At 28.9% G+C, this 23923-nt stretch overlaps 2 protein-coding genes across 2 annotated transcripts in view; both read right to left on the bottom strand.

Annotated features, from left to right (window-relative positions):
* Window positions 1-4403: 4403 nt before the first annotated feature.
* LOC106677213 (vitellogenin) lies at window positions 4404-17828 on the bottom strand. The gene is made up of 17 exons (XM_014414994.1): window positions 17774-17828; window positions 17189-17212; window positions 15589-15734; window positions 15364-15501; window positions 15121-15288; window positions 12996-13232; window positions 12245-12924; window positions 12004-12172; window positions 11305-11918; window positions 8966-9182; window positions 8627-8885; window positions 8306-8543; window positions 7887-8181; window positions 7253-7795; window positions 5884-6493; window positions 5559-5740; window positions 4404-5208 (listed from the first exon to the last, which is right to left on the bottom strand). Exons 1-17 carry the CDS (start codon window positions 17802-17804, stop codon window positions 4630-4632), a joined length of 5130 nt encoding a protein of 1709 aa, XP_014270480.1. The 5' UTR covers window positions 17805-17828; the 3' UTR covers window positions 4404-4629.
* Window positions 17829-21006: 3178 nt separating this feature from the next.
* The window catches only part of RhoGAP15B (RhoGAP_ARAP and RA_ARAPs domain-containing protein RhoGAP15B), a 28448-nt gene continuing 25531 nt past the window's right edge, over window positions 21007-23923 (bottom strand). The window contains exons 11-12 of the mRNA XM_014415033.3: window positions 22381-22422; window positions 21007-21877 (exon numbers count right to left, since the gene is read on the bottom strand). Coding sequence (XP_014270519.1) covers window positions 21745-21877; window positions 22381-22422 — 175 coding nt within the window. The 3' untranslated portion in view covers window positions 21007-21744. The remainder of the gene's footprint in view (window positions 21878-22380; window positions 22423-23923) is intronic.

Raw genomic sequence — 23923 nt, 5'->3', positions numbered from 1 at the left:
TCGGCAACGAGCCTAGGCCAACCGAGCCAAGCCACCCATCCACATGCTCGTGTATGTCTGAGTTCGCCATGGCTCGGCCAACATGTAGAGGCCCCTTAACATGACTTCAAATAGGGCTGCTCACAATCTTATAGTTATAACATTTAACTTGATAAAACATTTAACATTTGACACAACATCATGAATACCCCTATTGTAGGCTGAATCTGTTTAAGAACATTACTTATGACTTCTAACATTCCATCGCAGTTAGTTGTTTAACTAATCAGTCAATGTTAAAGTAATAGTTACTACATTTTTAATTTAAATTGGTTAAATCACCGTGGTTCGGTCACATGCGTCTGCCAAAGCAGAATCCAACGAATCCAGAAACGATTCCAAAAGGAAACATGCGGCATTCCAACTAAAGTCAGCAGCTAAGCTATTCTTCCTCACTCCAACAAATTGACATTTGGGGCACAAAAAAGTAATTATAACTCTATATTGTGTTGCAGTCTGTTCCTTATGATCCCAGAATTCCGAATTTTGACCGGAAAATGAAGCTATTTTTTTAAATTACCAAATGAAGCCTACAGGAGAACGGCTTAAATCACTGTTTTTTCGTGAAAGAGATGATAATCGATATTAATAGATTTTTCATGGCTTACAGATAAATGAAGTCAAAACAAGGGAAAAACTACTTCTTAGCTTAAAGCAGTGCTGAAAAAAAAGTGTACAGGGCTAAGCAATGGCTTGCTTAATTTGCCTTAAATTACGCTATGAATGAGAATAATATTTATTCAAATTAAAAATGTCAACATGATTTTTGTCTATTTTGGGTTTTTCGAAATTACACGACATTATTTGAGCCTCGTGGAATCGCCTATTTAGAGAAGGGGAAAGTCTGTGCCATTAATAACACTAATCAGCTATTTAAGTCGTTTTTATCCTGTACACAAGTAGTTTGGCTACTCAAGCTCCACTTTTTTTCTATTTTTTAAAGTTTAGAAGTATTCCATACTACTTTATAATTATTCTCATGATTTAATCACGAAAAAAGAATTTTAACAAAATGTTTAGGACTTTGTTTTAGAAAATTTATTCCCCTGAAAAATTGTAATAGCTGAATTGGGCCGTTCTCCCCCTATAGCCCTCAAACCACTCCAGACACATTAGCATCAGATGTTGGAGAGAGTGGATCTGGAGGTCTCTTCAAAAGTACTAAAAAATGTGTCCTCCATTCAGAGGCATACTCTAATGCTCAATGCATAATAATAATATAAGTGACTGAGTTGTTGCAGATCAACCTCCAAAACTGCACAGTAGCATATGGTTTGTTCCAGCAGAATTTTATAACTCAGGATGTTATTTCAACCCAAGAACCTAACCTATTATATGACAAGATTAAAAGAATAAAAATGTCAGTGTACATTATTTCTGTTCCTGTGTACCACAGAGCCTACAACGAAAATAAGGAAGGGTGGAATGCTATATTGTCAAACCACAAATGCAAATAGACTCAGAGGAAGAAATAATATGAACATGAGTTGAGACTAAATTTTCATAGGGGAAATCAAAATTATTAATGATTTTGATATTCTCAAGGAAGGTTGATTAGGTTGAATGAACCATGGTTTGGGAATAAAAATGATGATATGGAGGACATGATGTCCCAGCACATTGGAATGCAGATCCCAAGTGCTTGGTTTAGAAAATTATGGGTTCCAGTCTCACCTGGGTCAATTAATATTTATTTCATAGAAGGCCAAGGAAAAATTTTGACATTCTTACTTGGGTACAGGTTTTCAGTGGAAGACTTTAGGAAAAAAAAAAAAATGGAGGTCAGAAATGTAATCTTAGTATCATATAGTGACAGCTCAAAGATTCCAAATTGCAAGGAGCCATAGCAAGATAACAAATATCTTTGAGATTAGATTTTTCCATATAATTCATTATTTGATATAATTTATCAATAGTTAAGATTTTTGAAAGTTAACTGAATACTGAGAATGTGAAATGCACCTTATTTACACTTTTTATTGTTTATTTTATACTATATATGTATACTAGTTCAGTATTGATTTTTCTATTAGTTAAAAAAATCTATTCTAAGGTTCATAGAATGAACCTTCAAATAAAGTATATATAGCTGTTCAAAGATGGTGGAAAACCTTTAAAAAAAGCCAAGCTATTAGAACTAATTGAGAAAAAATGGGATGAGGAAAAGATACCAGAGGTCTGAAACACAAGCCTAATCTGTTCTATCCTAAAGAAGGGCTCCAGGTGACTGTGGAAATTAAAGAGGTATAGCATTCTTTTCAGTGGCTAAAAGATAATGACCAATATCCTGCTAAATTGGATATAATAGGTGACCATCAAAGAGGGAAAAGGGTAACCTTGACCAGATCTTCTTCCTAAAACAGATACTCAGAAAAACAATTGGGAAGTAGATTAGGATGAGTGCACCTTATCCGTCAATTTTGAAAGCAGCCTATAACTGTTAACAGAAACTGCATGGAAGATTATGACTGAGCTGGGGATCCCCGGGAAGTTGGTTAGACTAACAAAAACATGTACAAATGATCCTAAATGCAGATTCCTGATACAAGGTAAAGTTGTTAATAAGCTGATTTCTCTCAGCTTATTAATCCGTATTTCAAGCATTTGTGTAAAAGTGGAAAAAGTTCAGCTGGCCCTGCTCACTTCAACCTGCAGCAAAGAGGACTGCTTCTTGGAAGGCCATGAAGCAGAGGAGGAGAAGAAGTGGGATAGGAAGAGAACAACAAACAATGTGGAATAAAACAAAATGGTTAAATTTGCAGTCATTGTTGATCAAACTGCAGCTTCACACTTGTATTGCCCACATGGCAGGGTAAGGCAGAATAAATAAAAGATACAGAGAGAAGTATCTAAAGTCCTTGAAGTCAGAGACAGGGAGATGAACTCTTTCCAATACTATTCAACTTAGCCCTAGAAAAAGTGATTAGAACATCATTCAAAAATGGTGAGGTGCAAGTCAGAATGAAACATAAAATCCTACCATACACAGATGACATTGTGGTCCTACAAAATAACCAAGATGACATGGAAAAACTCAGATAAGAGAAGCAATGGAATTCGACATGCAAAGATTGTAAGCGGAAACATTCACCCTAACGACATGATCTCTCTGGATAACAAATTGTTTCCGAAAGTAGAAAGTTTCAGATGCCTTGACTCCACAATATTGTCATTAAATGATCAACAGACTGAGATAAACCAGGGTATAACAGAGCCTTCTTCTTTCAGCCAAGAATACTAAAATCTCAAAAAATCTAAAACTATGGGTGTACAGTGCCATGATAAAGCAAGCTTTGATAGGTGGCTGCGAGACCTGGGGTCTAACAGATATCATAGAAAGCATGATTGAGAGAACTGAAAGAAAAGTCCTCTGTACAATTACAGGAGTGATCTGAGATCAGAGCTTTAATGTATGGAGGAGAAGAACTAACAGTGACTTATTTAAAGAGACTGGTCATTCAATATCTCATAATATGAAGGCAAGGAGATTAAGGTAGGTGGAACATATGGCTCAAAGTAATCCCTCAGGACGTCTCTACACAACAATGAATGGCACTATAGTTGACAAGAAACCATGAGGGAGGCTGAACACCAGATGGATAAACAGAATCAACAAATATATGAAAAAGCTGCATGCAGCAAATATAATAGCCCAAGTCAGGCAAGCATAGAAAGGGCTGATTTGGGCGACCAAAGATCTGCAGAGCCTACCGAAAAAAAAAAAATAAATTATTACATTTATACCTCTCAGATGCTGTCTGAACACGACATCTGGCATAACTTAATAAACTTACAAAAGATGTAATGAATTCATACATTACCAGCAACAAAGCATACAATAATACTACAAACAGGAATGTTTCATGGTATATAGAGATACTCAATAAGCAAAGAATCCTCTCAAGGAGGCTATTCAGAACAGACATATGAAGTATTAATAAGAAAGTATCATAAATCATTCAGATAAGTAAACCAAAAAAGGCTGGGAAAAACTTTTAAGAAGAAGTTGATCTAATGATTACTTTTTAGATAAGAGATATGCTAACTTTTCTCAAAACCGACTATAAATGACCTCTTTCTAGCTTTAAAATGATATACCAGCATTAGAACCAACTCCATACAACTTCAAAGTTCTACCTTATAAAGCTTAGCCTATGCTAAATATAAAAATCTAGAAAAGACAAATATGACAATCCTAATGCCTTTAGGCCAAATATGCTATACATAATTTTCATGTGAACTTCAGAAAAGCTTCAGGGTACTTGATCTTCTTTTCAGACAGTCAAGTCATGTGAAACACCCAAAATCATCTGATCTCTCCACACAAGAATAAGGGTATCATTTATAATAATATTTGACAGCGATTAGCTTGGAGGTGAACTTTATTCAAAAATATAAATATAACTTTAAAAATCAATAACAAAGTGGGTCACTTTTGTGGCCTCTTATTGAAAAGAAAAACAATTATTGATGATCAAATAAGTATATTTCCATTGAAAAAGAGTAATACTTGATAAAATACATAACAGTATTTAAATAACATGTTTTGACTTTCCTTATGTTTGAAATATAATGCAAACCATGCCTTTTTCATGGAATATAAGTAGTTGATGATTCAATCATCTCTTTGAGCAATCTTTTCTTTATTGTTTCTTCATAATTCTTTTTTCTCCTCTTATCAATATATTTATTAACTTCTTCTTCATTGACAACTGTTCCATAAAAATATTTTTTCCTATAGCATTCATTATTCCTTGTCTTTGGGTATTTTGTCACTCCATTATTTTTTTTGTTAGAAAGCCCATAACTTGCTATAAATTGTTCCCTATCACTTGCTATACAATTTTGAGGAGTTATAAACTCGTTATATAATTCTCCATCAAAATTGCCACAAAGGCCTCTTAACTTATTCCTGAATTTATTACTAACTTCGATGGTTAAATGGTTTCCATCATGAATTATTTCAAATCCATGCTTTTCAGCAATAATTTTCACTGCACCTTCTGAAAGTGGCAACACTTTAAAAATAACACTTCCGCTGTAGTCGTGTAATTCTTTTATATCATCTGATGGGACTACTTGTTTTCCATTATAAATCAAGTTTAATAAAGAACCATCACCACCCTGTGTTACTTCTAGAACATCATCTCCAACTATTATACTAAGGTCCTATAAAATCCAAAAATATCATCGTAATAATGGTGTTAATGATAATAACAATATTCAAAGTTGGGCCAAATTTGTTTCAATAAAATTATTGCTAAAATGGTTATGTAGTTGTGATAAAATTATAGCTAAAATTATCATATAGTAGAATTAAAATTACAACTTAAATTGTCATGGATACATTGTCTATTTATAAATGGTTTTTTAATAAATAAACATTGTTTCTATGAAAATTTTAGTTATGGTTTTATTGCAACTAATTTTTACCCAACTCATACAACATTACAAATAATAATAGGATTTGTTAAATATTTATAATCTTAATAATCTAAAAATATGTCTTAATAAGTTACCAATGATTGCAAAGAACGTTGGCCAGTGATTATACTAAAATATTCATCATCATTTTCATTTTCTTCAAAATCATTATTTTTAGAAACATACTGTGTTAAAATATGATATTTGTCTCCTAAATTGACATAATACGTCCTATTATCAAATGTAGTAATTTGATCTTTATCATATACACATGTGGCTAAAAAAAAAAATTAATAAATAAATATAATGTTACCCACTAAACACATATTGATAGTTATTTAATATATAATATAATAAGTTATTTAATAAAATCAGAGGTTAAATTTTTATAGATTCAATATTATATGTTTGTATACTTACGGGCTTCCTGTGCAACCATGATTTTATGACCTAAACGTCTCATCATGCTATATTGGGGGTGCAGAACAACTAATGGACGAATCCATTCATGAATTGGAACACTTACATATTTGTCTGAAAAGTAAGGTGTAATAATAGATAAATTACTTGAGAGAAGATTTTTGCCAAACTTAACTTCTACATCTATATTTTCTCCATTTTCCTTGATGTTTATAGCCTCAGTATTATAATCATACCAAAGATTATTTATGTATCTATAAACCGCATACACTACATTCTTGAAATCATTTGGGATTTGTTCATAGTTAATCCTGAATTGATATTTATCAAGATAATTTATTCTGCGAGAAACATTCCTGCAGGCAGACTGGATTTTATAACCCATTTGAATTTGCTTCTCACACAAAATTACCAATGGATGTTTCTGAAGATAACTGAGTCTTTCTTGGCTCCTACGAAAGTCACCTTCCAACATAATTTGACTTTTATAAGGTGGTCTTTCACCAAAAACAAATCTTCCTTTAACTTTTGAAGGAGAAAGAGTGTTTAAACTAGTTTCATGCTTTACTAGTGGGATTCTGGGCATTATTGTAGTTAATTCAAGAGCACCCTGGAAAAAAATAAGATTTATACATGACAAAATAGGAATTTCAAGAAAAAATGTGAATTACAATATCGCATTCTCTGGAGAATGGATTTCATTGAAAATGTTAATTTGTATGTTTCTCAAGTTAAAATAAGCTTGTTTACTGAGTTGCTATAAATTTAAGGTAATAAAAAAAAAAAAAATCTGTCTGTACTTGTCATCAGGAGGAATATTTTAAGCAATAGTAGATGATTGAGGTATTTTTAGATTGTAAATTAAAAATTATTGTATTTTAAACATTATCACTGGTGTTACCAAATGATAAAAAATAAAAACATTTTTTAGTTCTAGTGCAAAACCAAGTTATAATAATGAAAACAACATAATAACAATAAAATTAACTTTATCTTCAGTTTTGTTCCGAGCTTAACAAACAGTCTACCACAATCTAGGAACTAGGGGAAGTTAATAAGGAGATCCTAGGAGATATGGGATTACAAAATCATAGGAATTATTTAGAAATAGTAATGGATTTTTAAATGGTTTGGGAAATATGATTATTTTATAACAGATATTTATAAAAAAGAATTATGTGGGTGGAAGTGAATAGGAAGAGGGAAAAAAAGAGGTGTTTGAGAAAAACTAGGAAGGCTTTTCTAAATTAATTGTAATTTATAAGTTGTATAACATTCAATAATAAATATAAAATAAACTTTTTCTTTGTCAAGAGCTGGTTAAGAATAAATTACTTTATTATAAAAAAAAAAAATCTTGAAAACTTACCACATAAGTTTTGGGTTCCATGTTTGTTGTAGTTGAATTCTTCATAAAAGCTAAAATTCGTGTAATATTTGATTTATAACTGTTAGAAGAAGCAAATATTAGTTCATATTCAGTTTCATAAAGGCCTTTAAAGCCCATTTTCAATTGAATTAAGTTTGTTTGAGCATCTTTTATGTTAGCTGCAACATTTTTAAACAGTTCTTTTTGATAAGATTTCTTGTTTTCAAAGCTGGGACCTTTACGGGTTTCTCTGTTATGTGAGCTAAAATCTGATTTTGTGTGTACACTTTCTTGCAGACTATCAGTTTTGTTATATGAAATGGATATTTCCATATTTTTAGACCAACTTTTTCTTGGATCAAATGTAATTGAATAGTTATTATAGCTTATTTCATCAAAAAGATCAACAAATGATGCTAGTGATACCATATCATGACCTTTAAGGTGATTATAAATATAATTAAGGTTCAGATTTGTTTTTTCAGTTTCCATTTTAATATCAAAAGAAAAACCATATTTTTCTTTTCCAAATGTTTTTTGACCCTTAATAAAAAACAAAATATTTACATTAGACCAAGTAATTCAAAATGTATGAACAAGAGAAGTATAAAAAATAAAAATAGTGAATACTAACAATTTTAATAGGTTCATTTTGAACCAACTGAGTGTCTTTTCTCGTCATCAATGAATTAATCTTATTAGAATCTACAACTGATGTGAATGCTCTAGTGCTATATTCAAATAACTTTTGTGTCTCATGTTTTTCAATGGGTTCCAATTTTGCAGTAATTTTGGAATTTTTCAAGTTCAAATTAACTTCCATTTTTACTGGAATATTTAAATGAATATTCCTTTCTAAACTAGCTGTGTACATTTTACCATTATATGGTGTAATAAATCCTATTTTTCCTTCCTTTTGAGTAGAATAACTAAAATGCAAATTAAATTCTATATAATCTTTATAAATTATCTAATACATTCATAATTTAATGAATTAATTTAAATAGTTTCTTGAAGAATTACAAGAAAGAAATATTTATGTAAATATCTTACAGAAGATTTTGGTTTCCAGCAACACTTAAGTTTTCAATGGAATGGTTACTAAGTGGTGTAGTGCCTCCAGCTCCAGTCAACTGAATACCTAAATTAACAAGTGTTGGAGTTTCTAAAGTATAAATGAAAGGAAAACCCATAGTTGTTGGAAACATAATTTCCATAGAGTACTGATTATAAAGTTTTGTAAAATTTAACCTATTGTTATTTATTGTAGTAGTTACAATTTCAGCAACATCTGAAACATGATAAAGAGTAAATCTTGAATAACATATATATATAGGCTATACATGAAAATAATAACAAATCAATGAAACTAACAATCTGGAAAATTTTTGAAGGTATTATTATCGAAAGAAAAATATCTTTTTGCACCCAGTATGGTAGCTAAAATATGACCTTCCAGTTGCTTATTTTCTTCTTTTTCAAAATTAAGAGAATTGTAAACACTATGTAGAGACCATTTTGAATTTGATAAGTTGATTTTCTTTTCTCTTTTTTTTTTCTCATTATTATACCAAAAAAATCCATCATATAACAGGTCAATAAGTTTGCTCGTACTTGATGTCATAAAGTTCACCTAAAATTAATTATAACTTAAAATTCTTTAAAATTACTATTGAGTCCTCATGAAAAGTTTGAATTACATTTATTACTCACTTCATGTGAATTGTGTTTGTATCCACCAATACTATTTTTCAAATTGTAAAAAAATGAACTAGGATATATGTTATCGGCATCCTGGATGTAAGCTAAATGATGTTTATAGGCCAGGTTTCGTTCTTTTACAATAAATGAATTTATAAAATTCCTTGAATAATGTAAACCATAATTTTCAGGATTCAGCATATTTACAGCAGCTCTTGCTTTGTGAACTCTGAAAAATGACATTCATACATGAAGTTTTTAATTTCATTTATTTATTATTTATTAAAATGAGCTTTCCAACAAAATCGCCATTATTTATAAACAAGTATTCTTTTCCTTTTTTTCCCCTTAGAAATCTTCGATTCTTGAATATTAGTTTAAGAAAAATATATCAGATTTTTAGTTTCAGAATTTAGTGAAATAAGAATTTATTTCTAGGTTTGCTTCTACAACTAAAAATATTTCTAATTCATGATTAAATTATAAAAAATTAAAATTAAATATTTTGAGTACAAACAAGGTGAGAAGTAGTGTGTAAAAAAATATTTGACAAGATATTTCACCAATCCATGTTAAGGGACAGACAGAAATAAATCTAAATTGGCAAACTTTAAATGCTTCTCTTGTAAAATTCCACTTTTCCATATTGTGGCATTTGTTCTAAATGAACAATATATATTGTAGTGATATTTCACGCTTCTTGTCAAATAAAATCAAAAAGTGTTAACTTTTACTATTAATAGAACAGAGACATTAGAAATTGAAGTATTAAATGTGAACATTATAAAAATATTAAAAAAATTGATTAATATTTACCAATTACCATGCACTTGTAATTAAGGATACATATAACAGCAATAAAGCAACATTACAACAACAATAAAATAACACTTACAGTGTTATTTTACATATACAAAGTTGATTAAGTTTTTGAAGATTTAAAAACTAACTAGCAATTATTTTTAAACATAAAGAGACAGCAAAGTGACAATTAAAAAATAAAAATAAAACTTTTATTGTGTTATGTTTCTGACTGGTGCTAGGCACTGAAAGAAGAGATCAAGTCAGTTCCTTCTGATGATTCATGAAGAGAAGACTTGTTTCTTTGTCAGTTCTTTCTGAAAATTTACATAGGCAATACTTGTATCAGTCTCGCCAAAGAAAAATATTTTAATTCAAATCTCAGTGTATGTTTTATTTAATAATTGCAAAAATCACTAAATGACATGTACAATGATTCAAACAATATAAATAAACTGTGAATTGTTTTATAGTGATCATGATCAAATAAATGAAATAATTTTTGAATAAAACTAATTACAAAGAACATTACAAGGAAGTCCATCTCAACAAGGAGTGAACGTCAATTGAAATATACCGCAACCAAGTATATGTCGTAAATACTAATATTGAAGATTTTATATTGTGTAACTTCATGTTTAATTTATGTTCAAATTTTAAATTGTTCTTGTAAATTGTAAGAGAAAAGTCATTTCTTATATAAATAACTGATGTTTTTCTCATATATTCAAATATTTCTAAACTGAATTAATAATAAACTCCACTATTAATTTAAAATTTCATTTTGTCATTACATGTCTTATTTTATGAAATAATAAAAATTGTAGTCAAATGCATTTATTTTATTATTATATTATGTCGTTTACATAGTAAATATAAACAAAAAATAAAAACCTGATATAAATTGTCAACTTATGACATGATGATAATATATCTTCAATGTAACTTAATGTTTAAGTTTTTTTTAAAACTTTTATTTTTATTATTTATATTTTTCTAAAAAATAGAAAAATATGTATATATATGTAATATTCTGATAGAATTCACACAGGCAAGAATAGTATCAAGCTCGCCAGAAAAAATTGTTTTAGTTCAAATCTTCGTACAAGTGCTATTTAAAAATTATAAAAATTACTAAATGCCAAATATAATAATTTAAACAATATAAATAAACAGTGTATTTCTTTATGTATTTTGATTTATTTATTTGAGTTTACTATGGTTACATTATCATCATAGCATAAGTTGCCAATTTATGCCATGTTTTTATTTTTTGTTTATCTTTGTTATAATTGCAATTCATATACATCCATGGATAGCAAATATACCAAAGATAAATCCAATCGTTCCCTGGAAAAACCACTAAAATTAGGATTTGAAAGGTAACAGACATAAAAAATAAAGCACCCATAATTAGGGTTTGGTAGAAGAAAAAGATTGAGAAGTAACCTGGATAAATAAACAAATTAAATTAAATGCCCTCTAATCATGAAAATAAAATAATTTAAAGCTAGAAACAAAACATATTATATAGGTCAATTACAACTTACATATCTTTATTGTATTGGTTGACTTCCTGCTTGGCAGTGCTTTCTATAGCTGACTTCACAGCAGCATTGACCTGTTTGTTTTCATCAAAATTAGTCTGCTGTGCCATTGATTGAAGCATAAGAACTGGAGGATTCGTTTTTATTAACTGCATTACAGCTGCTGTCCGAATTTCCGGGGTGTCAGCCATGTTGTTATAGATTCTAAACAATACTGTCCGAACTAGATTAGGATAAAGTTTAACAATTTTGTCCATGGATGCAATGATTGTAAATCTTTGGAATCTAGAAATTAGGGCTTTTCCTTCAAGGTAAGGTTTGAATACTTTGAGGGTATATGGATGAGCTATATTGTTCAATGCTCGAATATACAATTGAATATTAACAGAATTCTTCTGCAGTACAGATTCATGCAATTGCTGTTGAAAATAAGTGACATATTTTTCAATTATTGCACTGTCATTTTTCATTTTAACTGACTCTAAGACAAGTGCAGGATAATTCTTTTGAGTGGCTCTTGGATCAACAATTGCTTTGCGAACTAACTCAGTAAATGAGAGAACTACACTTGTTCTTAATGAAACATGATTCTGGATTACTTCATCGTTCAACATGTCCTAAAAAAAAAAGTATATGTATTTGTACTTACATACATCAATTAAATAGAAAAACTGTATCACTATTGATGATACTAATACTTACAAAGAAATAGTTAATATAATCATTTGTCGGATATTTGGGTGATTCAGATAAGGACATAATTAGATGAGATGCTTCTTCTCCAACAATTTTGTTGGAACTAATCCAGTCTCGGATAGTCATAAGGGCAGGTCCAGTCCCAGATTGACCTACAGCATCACGGAAAGATATCCTGTCAAATATCAGTTGGCTTAGCTTATAATTGACTCATAAAATATCTTGTATTATGTATTAAATAAATTACCAAGTCTGATAGTTATGGACAATTTCTATACTGTTAGCTTTCATGGCCTTCAAATAGGGGTAATAAAGAGTTTCAGAAACTTCCTTCAACTGTTCAGTTGACATGGTTCTAGTTAAGCGAACTAACAAAGAGAATTTATGTAAGGTTTGCTCTCCAGTCAAGGCATTTGGAGAAACTATTCCTTGGCCAATTTCATGAGCAAGTTTAATAATATTTCGAGTACTATTTAAAACATCATTTTTGCTTTTTCCTTTATCAGTAAAAGTAACATAATTCAAAGGTGATGCTTCTGATAATTTTGAGATAGATAAATAATTTAACTCGTTTGAATCCATAAAGTCTTTGGATGATGAAGTATAGAAAGAATGCAAGTCAATCCTTCCATCAAGGTTGTAATCAGATATTCCTTCTTTCATATTCTTTCGCATGTCTTTACTTTTGGGAGCATTGAGATTATACTCATAGACCAAATTCCTTATTCGTCTTGGGTTACTTACAACAGGAAAAGGTAATTTTATTGAATTGACAGATTCAAGAGTGAGATTAAATCTGCTTCCAACCATTCCTCTTTGTTTATTATATAAATGAGGAGCAACAATTATCTTATCAGTTGTAGTTGAAGATTGTATAGTGTACTGTTTAAGATTCCCTGAAACTATTATCTGGCTAATGGATGTACGCTAAAAAAAGGAAATAGCATTTAAAATATGTCATTTCAAGATTGATAAATCAAGATGTAGTTCTAACTTACAGTAAGAAAGTTTCCCATCTGGTTGGAGCCAGGTTTCCAATTAGTTTGGCTATCTAATCCAGAATGGTACAAAACATGTCGATCACTATTAGAAAAGTTTTTATTTTTGACAATTTCGAATACCTTGCCATTACCTAGTAAATGAGGTAAAGGTAACATCTCAGGTCGGCTCTGTAAGATATATTCTGGGATTTCAGAAATATCATAAATTGTTTCATAGACTCCATTTACTGAATCCTGAAAATATATTTAAAAATTATAAATCCATGATTAAATAGTAATATCCATGTTTATTTTCATAATCAGTGGGCCAATATAAATATATGTATTAAATTTATAGTAATCATAATCATATTTGAGAATGAATAAGATCTCCAGAAAATTGAAGGGAAAAGATCAAATCACAGCCTTGATTAATATGAAAGAGTAACAACACATAGTCACGAGCTCTATAGCTAACAGGAACCCACTCAGTGAACAAGTGCCTCCTCAAAGACATTCGAAGTCGTAACATTTAAACTTAGACCATAATCGCTATAAATCGCTCTGCCTAGACAAGGCATGGGTTCCTTCTGAGTCCCTTCAGAGGTTTACCAGGATATCTCCACTTGGTCAAAAGGTATTTTTTGGATCTAATACTTCTCAACATCTTTCCACCTTCCCTTCCTTACTCCCTAAAGTTCTAAGGTTCCCTGACTGGTTCCCTTCAGGCTTGTACCCTCTAGTTCAGGAGACTGGTACATTCTACTAGCATCACATTATCCTTTATAATGTCTGGAGACTGGTTCTCATCAAAAGACTATTACCCTTTAAGTTGGTACTCTTCTATCCTATCTTCTCTATATTCACTTATATCTCATTCTTACCTACATTCTGACATTACAAGATGGTTCCGAGGGATATTTTTACCATCATTCACAATCTAGAGAAGAGAACATGATGGTCAAGCACATTGATGCAAGGGTCACAGGATATATGTGGTTCAGAACATTGTGGGTTCAATTCCCACCAGTATAATTCTGTATTTATTTCGAAGCGGTCCCTAGAAATAAATCTTTGGTATTCTTACTCAATGAAAATCTTAAGCAAAAATAAAAATGCTATCCTCAAAGAATATATCTCTGCATAAAATATGTTTCTAAGTTAAGAGCATTACTACATCACTTTTATGATGTAATATCGGTCAAGAGAGAGAAATGTAACTCTAGGAATAACTGCTTTCAACAGATAATAACTCAGCCATTGACAGGGACGAACATTATTTACCACTAAGCATTTGTATATTATTTGGCTGCTTAGCAGTATTAAGACACAAAGCTAAATGTTATATGGGAAGAAGCAGAAGAGTTGTTGCTTTCAATTGGATCCCAACTTTATTTTCATCTACATTTCGGGGAAAAAAATGGGATAAATATGTCCCCAAATTGAATGATAAATTAGGATGGTCAGTATTAACGGAAAATGAGCAAATTCTATGTGAACTTCCAACAACATATGCATTTAAGCATGATCACCAAGAACTTCCATTCAATTCTGCAAAATGGAAAACAAAAAACTTAATAAAGTAGCAAACCACATTCAGAAAGATGGAAAATTCCAATCCAGAGTACCAAAAATACACCATTAAACAATTGGATTAGAGAAGCTTAAACCGTATTCAAGTTGAAATGGAAGGTAGCCAGTTTCGGATAGAGTTGCCAGTTCTCCAATGGTTGCCTATAATGAGGACTAAGGGCTTTTCTCTACCTGTAAACTATATGGAAACATTGAATCGGTCAAAAAGATATTACAAGTTTTCCTCATTTGGAATTGATAGGAATCAGTACTGGGAACTGAATTCATAACCAATGTTACATAGTTCTGATTCTAGTAAACAAAGAAATAGTTAAAATATTTTAACTTGAAATAGTCTTTTAACACAATATAATTTAATCTGTAAAGTATTAGCCAATGAACCACAAACTTAGATTTGTTTTATAACAACAGAAAAAACATTATATTTTTAAACATTAAAATATATATTGACGTTTCAAAGAAGTATTATCGTTATTTATTCCTTGAAATAATAATTATATATTTATAATTATATAATAAATATATTATATAATTATAAATTTTTACTGACCTCCATAGTTTTATAATTACTGATGCTTATATCAGAATTTTGAATCTGATTCATTTGAGATTGTATGACATTTCCTCCTTGAACATCAACTTGTAGTAACGAAACAATGCTCTTTAGAATATTTAATTCCCAAGTTGGAAGACTTTGATCCACAGTCAATTCTTTAATCTGAAATTAAAAATATAAACCTTGAGCACCAACCATTAGCCAATTCATTAGTTAAAGGTTTACTGTATTTCTTACAATGCCATCATCAAGGTAAAGCTCAAATGGACCATTATGTAAAGATAGTTTAATATAATTAAGTGATTCATCTGGAATGTGTGTATCCCAACCATTGCTGAGATTTCTATGTATCTCAGCATATTTAGCTCCTGTGATCTGGAAGAAAAAAGAAATATAAATAGGATTCTCTAGCTATATTCTTGGATTAGCAGTGGATTAGTGGATTAGCAGTATATCACTTACTTGAAGACTGAGTGTAGAATCAGACTTGGCTTGAATATTCAGCTTTGCATGCATTAGTATTCCAGTAAATTGGTTTGCAATCTGGTTGAGTCCAGTAACAGTTCTTCCTCTGACATTATAATTATATTGCGTACCAGGTTTCCAGCCTGTAGATAAAATATTCATTTTTAACTGATCAAAAAAGAAAGGTTTAGTGGCTCAAATTAATAATGTTGTACCTCAGAAAGAGTTTTTAGAAACTTTGTGGTCTAGTCCTCTGAATGAAAAATGTAGATTATTGAATAAAAAAAAAAATATTATACCATTTCAGTTCATATATAGACTATCAATCCTTTAACTCAATTTCTTTGAACAATCATTTGGACATAATTTAATTTTGACTGAAATTCACAAGCACTTTTATAGAATACCATACAAAATAAAACAATAGTTCTGCCCTGGAAACAACCCAACTCAGCTCATTCTATGCAAATGGGCCATAAGAGGTGGCTAATTGTCACTGGAAGAAAAAAAAAAATGCTGAAAGAAATGAACTCTCCATAACCAGCTTAAATTTTCAGCTTATATTTTGCTTCCTCACTGCCTTCGGTAGTGAGAAAGCTTTGTATTCATGCAGGATATGAAAAAAAATTAAAGTCCACAGAATAAAAATTTTCATTTGCATTTTATATTTATGACATAAAACAAATGAAATCTTAATGAAATTTTCCAGGATTGTGTGTTTTAGAAATTAAGTTTTATTATTTGATTTGTAAATAAAATAGTAGATGGTAACACTGCTTCGGACATGGGACAGCTTGGCTTTTCTTTGTTCTGAGCTCAGTCGGGTGTCGGCGTTCGGTATGAAACATACTCTTTGTCTTTTGTCATAAAACCCTCCCTAAATCCACAAAATTATGCAGGATAGTATTTAGTTTGTCCCTTACCTATTTTATCATATTTTGTGCACTATTTTCGCTTATGGATGGAAAACGCATTTTCTTCAGCACATATTACAAAAATGCCTAATCAGATTTGGAATACATAAAACATGATTCTCCCAAAAAGGAAATAAGGAGATAAGGAAAAAAATTATTCTTAAACCTAGAAATATAGATAATAATGAACTTATCTACATAGTAGATTTTTTAATTTTTCAATCGTACTTTCAGCCTTCAAACTGATCTATTGCTTTTGGACCATGGCACTGTTTACTTTCAAGTAGATACAGTTAGATCAAAATGTGGGATATATATATTGAGATAATCAAAATTACGTTAGGATAATAATAACACTATTATTAACACATATTAATCTAATAATACTATGTTCAACTATTAATTCTGTACATTTAGTCTGCATTTTTCATTATATTTATTTGATAGTTATCTATTTGCTTGAGTAAATAGACTGATAAATATTAGAAGAAAGTATTGAGGAAAAACCTTTAGACTTTATTATCAAGTCATCTAACCAAGAAGACATATATTAATCATACAAACACACACCTATACACATATCAAGGTTATTTTATAAAAAAAATTTACTGATAGATCTAACCCAAAAAATATTTTTTTATCCATAACATTAATTTAAGGGTATGAAGTAAGTAAATCCTTACCATATTCAGCTGTAGCAATGCCAACTGCAAATGTAATAAAGAAATAAAATTAGTTCTTTGAAATTTTCATTTTATTGTAATGTATTTTAATTTTTAATTATCAATTTTAAACCATTGGAAATAAAGGTATTCAGCTTAATCTGTATTGGTTTGATAGAATAATTTCTGACTTATCTTATGATACATAAATTTTTTTTCCTGAACTTTTTGCAGTTAGATAAAATAACTACAAACTTAATGCATCCATTTTCTTTTCAATAACTTTCAATTCTGCATAAAAAATTTATTGAAACATGTTCTTTAAATAATTAAAAAAAAAAAGAAATCAAAGTAAGAATAATTAAGGATAAAATCCTACACAAAAATCATTCCATCATTAAAAAGTTACTAATTTATGTAATAAAATTATGATCCTAATTATGAAAAAAAGTTTTATGGTTTTTAGAGCTTTTATAATTAAAAATTATAAAAACAAAACAATTATATTTATGAATTTTAAAAAATCGAAGTAGTATACATAATACAATACAAATTAAAAAAAAAATATTGTCTCTTAGTGATGGTAAGTAATGGAAGAAAAATTACCAAATAAAATAAAAAACAAAGAGGTCACCATTGTGACATTTCCACCTCAGCCTTTACTAGTAAATAGGAGATTATATTTTCTATCTGCCTTTATACAGAAAAACATCATAAAATATACCAAAAAAAAATCACCATCAGCATTTGTAAAACATGTGCTCTGATAACTTTATGCAGATCTGTGCATTTCAAAAAGGCCTGGTGTTCAACTTGCAGCTTGTATTAAGATATATACAAATTTCTTTTCTTTTTTTTCTGGTGTGATTGATGCAAAAATAATATTTCTAAATAGGTTTTATTTTGCAATATTTAATTGATTAAATTAACTAGTAGTAAAAACTTATTCTTTTGGTTTTCAGCTACAGGACATTAGAAATAGGACTTTGGTAGCTATTCAATTTTAAGTATTTATGAACATTAATAAAGTATTAATTAAATATCATAATTTATTTTTAGTTTTGAACTACCAGAAATGTAACTTGGGAAGTTGACACAACTAATGACATGATGCACTTTTTGAAAGTCACATCAATGAAAATAGAACATTGAAAACCATTAAAGGAGTTGAATTTTTTTTCCCTTTACAATCTAAGTTTTTATAATTGGAAATATGAATTTTAAACTCTGGTCTAAAAATTTAAAAAATACAAAATAATTTAATTTATGTTAACAAGATTTTTTTTAAAGGAGGACATACATCTTGGAGAATTATTTTCCATTACTATACCTGATGCTTAATACAACGAGAAAATCTCTGCTCAAAATTTATTGGTAAAAAAAAATTATGTTTTATATACAAGAACAGAATCAAATAACAATGGAAGTTGTTGAAATTGCCACATATATTCATTCAAAGGCACAAGTTGATTTTAAATAAATCTTCAGGGAAAGTGAGAAATTTTATTATTGGTTGTTCTTATATTATACCACAGACATATCAAGAAATATATCAACATTTTTACAGTTATGTTCTGCTAATATCTACAAATGCTGATCAGTTTGAAATTAATGAGAATAAGAAACTGCTGACAATGATCATTGATAAAATCTAAATCATTATCATTCATTCATTAGTTTTTCTACAATGATTTTAGTTGGTTTCTTAAGAAAATCTATACTGATTTTCAAACCTCCAAGAACACACACAGTAATATTTTACTTTCATAAAAAAAAAAAAAGTATGATTCAGATTTTTTTTCAATAAAATCCATTTACTAATGATAGTAAACTATTATCTTATTTTATAAGGATTTCTATTTTTGAAAAAATAAAGTCGAGTCAAGTAGTCTGCTTTACTTGGAACCAGGAATGTATTACAAAAATATGTTATATTAGAATTAACAGTTCAATATTCTAATAAAATTACTTTACGGTGACATTAAGGCCATATTTATTTATTTAATAGAAAACTTATTGTTTTAATAAATAAAAAATTAATGACACAAATTAGAAAAAAAAAATGAAAGACAAGAAAAAATCAGCTAGTAAAAAAATGGTGACCCACTTAGGTCACACAGCCTGTCATGAAACACATGATGGACAAAATCTGAGTCGAACAGACAAAAGCAAAGTATATCCCGTTGTTCATATCACCTCATGAAATATTGGAATTTAATGTGAAATTTAAAGATAAGTAAAAGACTTAATTTTATATGAATTATAATCACAATTCTGAAAGAATCAAAGCCTGTAATCTCATCTACATCATTTTCAAGTTTATGGAGGATTATTGTCTCAGGTTTCCACCTGATTACATGTATTAATCATTATTTTATTACATTCAAGGCCAGAACTTTGTAAAGTATAAATTTTAAAATAATTCAAATCCTGTAATATCATCAAAAGTTTCATTCAAAGCAATATTTTACATTCATATCATGATAGATAATACATATTATGATAAAAGACCGCATCCAATAAAAATTTAAGTATATCATATGAAGCATTTGATAAAATGTGATCTGAGCACATGAATAATTCAGGTAAAAAAAGTACTAAAATGTAAACTATATATATTGGATTGAATTGACTCAATACCACACATTACTTTAGGTGTGTAGGGAAGGGATACCTAGAGAGATCAAATAAAAGAAAATAATCAACCAAAGCTGAATACTTTAAACCCATTAACTAGATTAAGTCATACGACCCCTGTGAATGGAGGTTGTTGGAGGTGAGTGTGTTGAAGTGTCAGCTTGACAACCTCTTACTGAAGCACTTTTGATGGACTCGACAGTTTGACTTTGCAAGACTTTGATTCGATAAAATGATGAATAAACCCTCCTTCCCTATATGTTAGACATGGCCAGAAAGAGGGTAAACTAAAGAAAATAAATAAAAGACCCCAGTGAATTGTACAGTGGTTTTAAACAAGAAAACATTAACTATTTATAATAAATTAACATATAGGGGCTGATAATAGATAATAAACAAGCAGATACTATTAGTGAATAAGTGGTTCTCAATGAAGATAACATTCAGGAGATTATGATGGAAAAATAAGGAAATACCTACAGCTTTCAGAAAAACTAAAACAATGATTTCACTTTAAATAAAAAAATTATAAATAAATGGGTCATAACAGAATTGCCCTAGTGATAAGATGCTGTGCTCACCTTAGGCAGCAAAATCTCAAGAACCAGCTGACAGTATAATCAGTACTGTTTGAAATAGGTAGAGGATTAAAAAGAAATATTTAAGAAATTGAACTTAACCCGTATTTGGTTTAGTCTAGATTGGTGAAATTTCTGAGAGCTCCCTCGAGAAGAACATGCAAAATAAGTAATAATAACCCAAACAAATAATTTAGAGGTAGATTAAATATATAGTATTTGATAGCACCAAAATGAGCATTGATTAGATATTTCACTTTTTTTCACATGAATAGTAATGAATAGCTCCATTAATATGGAGCAATATGAATGCCTTATGTATGGATTCTCTCCTACCATCAAAATGGATATCAACAATATTGCTGACAGAGTAAATTGCTTATATCTGCTATGTTTGACTTTCGTTATTGCCTCCAATGATCATTTTAATATTAGTCACAGGAAAAAATAAACCAGGTAGTTAACTGTAAATAATTTAATGGTAACTCAATATATACATAAACATATCGCACATTTTATTGAAATTCATTATATCACACATTCTTATTTAAAGAAGTACATAATTAGAACTACTTATCCAAGTTAAGAGGGTAAGTACAAAATATTAAAAATGCATAAAATGGGATATAAATATATATTGCTTAAAATATGATAAATACTAATTTTGGTAACTAAAATATATGTAAATATATATAAAATTAACAATTTAAAATAAAACCAGTATAAAAATTATACTTAATTAAAACAAACATAATATTTATATTAATTTATAGATATTAATATAAATTTAATTTCATAAAAAGTGCATTTAATTTAGAAATAATATGAATTTAATGACATTTAAAATCCATTCAATGGAAGTCAAAATGACTAGGTAAATCATTAAAAACACTAATACAAAACATCTGAATCACTTTGTATCCCCTAAACATAAAGACTATAATACTGATACAAATTGTTCTATTTCTTTCAATGATTAATATTTAACAATTAAAAGGCAAGATTTAGGAACCAATCACATACATAGGAAAAGCTAATAAATTTAATCAGTAAACAAGGAAAAGACACTCAAAGAACATGGAATTAATTTTACCTATTTTCTTTAAAAATTAATTTCTGGCCCTTCATGGAATAAAGCTGACATCCCTGAAAGCCATTATAATAATATAATACAGAAATAAGTCCTAATTTATAAAAATAATAATTTAAACTGAAAATGTTATAATTCATAAAATAATGATAAAAAATGAAAGCTAAAGTACAAAAGTTAGTTACTACATAAGCCATAGATATTACTACATGAACTGGATCCACAATGCAAAAATTACAATAATTTACAGATAAATAAAGAAAGAGGAACATTTATATTAGTAATGGATTTAATAGCAAGTCAGAATGGTGATATTGTCCAACCAACATTGCAGCCATCCACTGTAAATGTTCTTCTTTCGAGCTCCCAGCAATCGTATTACCAAAATAAGGACAATCCTTGGTCCTGCAATATAAGGAAACTTATTTTCATAAGATGAATATCATAAACATGAAATAAAAAATTCACATAACATAATTTTCCACAAGTGGTAACTTAACTGTCAACAAAAACTGGTAAAAAAAAAAAATCATCACTGTATATTCAAAACGAAGAGAATTATGAGGCATACTTCCTACACCTAAATTCTTACTACAAGCTGACTGATAGTGATTCAAAAATGTAGGTGTTTTAAAAACTCTGACAATGGTAAGATAGCAAATTGAAACCAGAAGAGTTTGTTTTAAAATATTTGATTAATTAATTTAAAATTGTGGACATCAAGATCCAGATGAGAATGTACTGGGTCCTACATTTTAAAGCCTTTAAATTTGCCATTTTCAAGACAATGCACAATCAATTTTTGCCTACCACAAAAACTCAATAACGTACACAGTAAACTATGATCTCAAATATTAAGTTAAAACAATCCAATAAGCAAAGAACTAAATAATATAAAACAATCTCACCTTTTCACAGGATCATTTTTATCTATAAATGTAATAGCCCACCTAAAAAAACAAAATAATGATTAAATACATTTTAATATAGGAAGGAGACTTTTTAAGATAAATAAAAAAAAAAAAATGTTAAATTGAAATTCTTTTGTTATTATGTTGTTCATAAACCATCATTTATTCATGCAAAAAACTGTATTTAATATAAATTAATTCAAGTATTTATAATTCCTCATTGTTCATTAAATACTGTGAATGAGGAACCATTTACCACACGTGAGCTTACAAAACTAACAAGTGGTGGGATTTTAAGACACCACAAAATGAATAATGCATCCGGTTGGTAGGTATAAGGTTCATTATTAAAAACAATGAACAAAAATGAAAAAAATTAATGAATGAATTAATAAAATTCTGAGAAAAAAAATTAAATTAAAATTACCACCTACTTCCATTGTGGTTCTGGGTAGGGTTTAAAATACACTAAGCATAAACATAAAACTATTCTGTTATTTCTAAGTTTAATGAATAATTAAGTTGACTACAAAAATATGAGTAATAATTTCAAATATTTTTATAATTGAATGAGGATTTTTTTGTTTTACCTTGCTTTGTTTGCATAATTTTTCTTTTTTTCAAGATTAAAAAGTTCGTCCATATGAGCAATATTAAAATTAATAATAAACATAATTATGTAAATGAAATAAATCCTAACAATCTCTTATCCTTGACACTTCACCTTCAGCCTAAAGGATATGGCATAAACCTTTGAACTTATCATAAGATGAGTGGTTGAGAGAATCTAATAAGATAGTGGATCAGGAACTTGGTTGGGGCTTCTTGTTATCTTACTGTTTCTATTTGATGTATAGGGTGAGACAGAATAGAACAAATAAATATGGAGAGAGAGAGAGAGAGATTTTATTATTCTTGATTATTTACAATTTTAAAATAAGCCATTATGCTCTGAGACTACAGTGTCTCATTGAGCAATTCAAATTATTCAGGTTTCTGGGTACAATATAAGTTTTGTGAAAACAAGTACAAGAGATAACAAAAAAAAATTTGAAATGTTAACTTCTTAAAAGAAAAAAAAAAAAGAGATAAAATAAGAAGAAAAAAAGAAAAGGCTAATGAAATAATAAGAATGAAATGAAAATGTATGTCTTCTGGAAATATTAGGTACATAAAATGATACTATAAATACAAGTTAATTACAAAATAAAATCCTTCTTAAACAAAAGAACAAAATTCAAATAAAATAAGAAAGAGATTTAAAATAGAATATTCTCTGATAAAATTATATGTGTAAAATAACATTCTTTTAGTACAAATTAATTAAGAGAAAAAAAAATACAAAATAAAAGAAGTAAATGAATAATAATAATAATAAAAACAAATAACATTCTTCTTGTTATAACCAAAATAAGATTTAAAATATACTACCCAATGGGACTGTTGAATAAACAAAATAATATTCTTATAAATTTGAAATTACTAAAAAATAATATTTTCTAAAAGTTATTTGTTTGTTTTAGAATAAATATTTTTTTAT

The sequence above is a fragment of the Halyomorpha halys genome, unplaced genomic scaffold, assembly GCF_000696795.3.
Source record: "Halyomorpha halys isolate HHAL.00 unplaced genomic scaffold, Hhal_1.1 Scaffold91.1, whole genome shotgun sequence".
Lineage (NCBI taxonomy): Eukaryota > Metazoa > Arthropoda > Insecta > Hemiptera > Pentatomidae > Halyomorpha > Halyomorpha halys.
The sequence above is the reverse complement of the archived record's forward strand: the minus strand, read 5'-3'. Positions and strand labels throughout refer to the sequence as shown.

Excerpts from the sequence above, each read along its gene's own strand:
- LOC106677213 (XM_014414994.1), bottom strand. The coding sequence starts at position 17,804 with ATGGTGACCTCTTTGTTTTTTATTTTATTTG. Across the intron at positions 13,233-15,120 it reads GTAATTATAAAACTATGGAG|GATTCAGTAAATGGAGTCTA; the intron begins GTCAGTAAAAAT and ends ATATATTTTCAG. Across the intron at positions 12,925-12,995 it reads AGATGGGAAACTTTCTTACT|CGTACATCCATTAGCCAGAT; the intron begins GTAAGTTAGAAC and ends TCCTTTTTTTAG.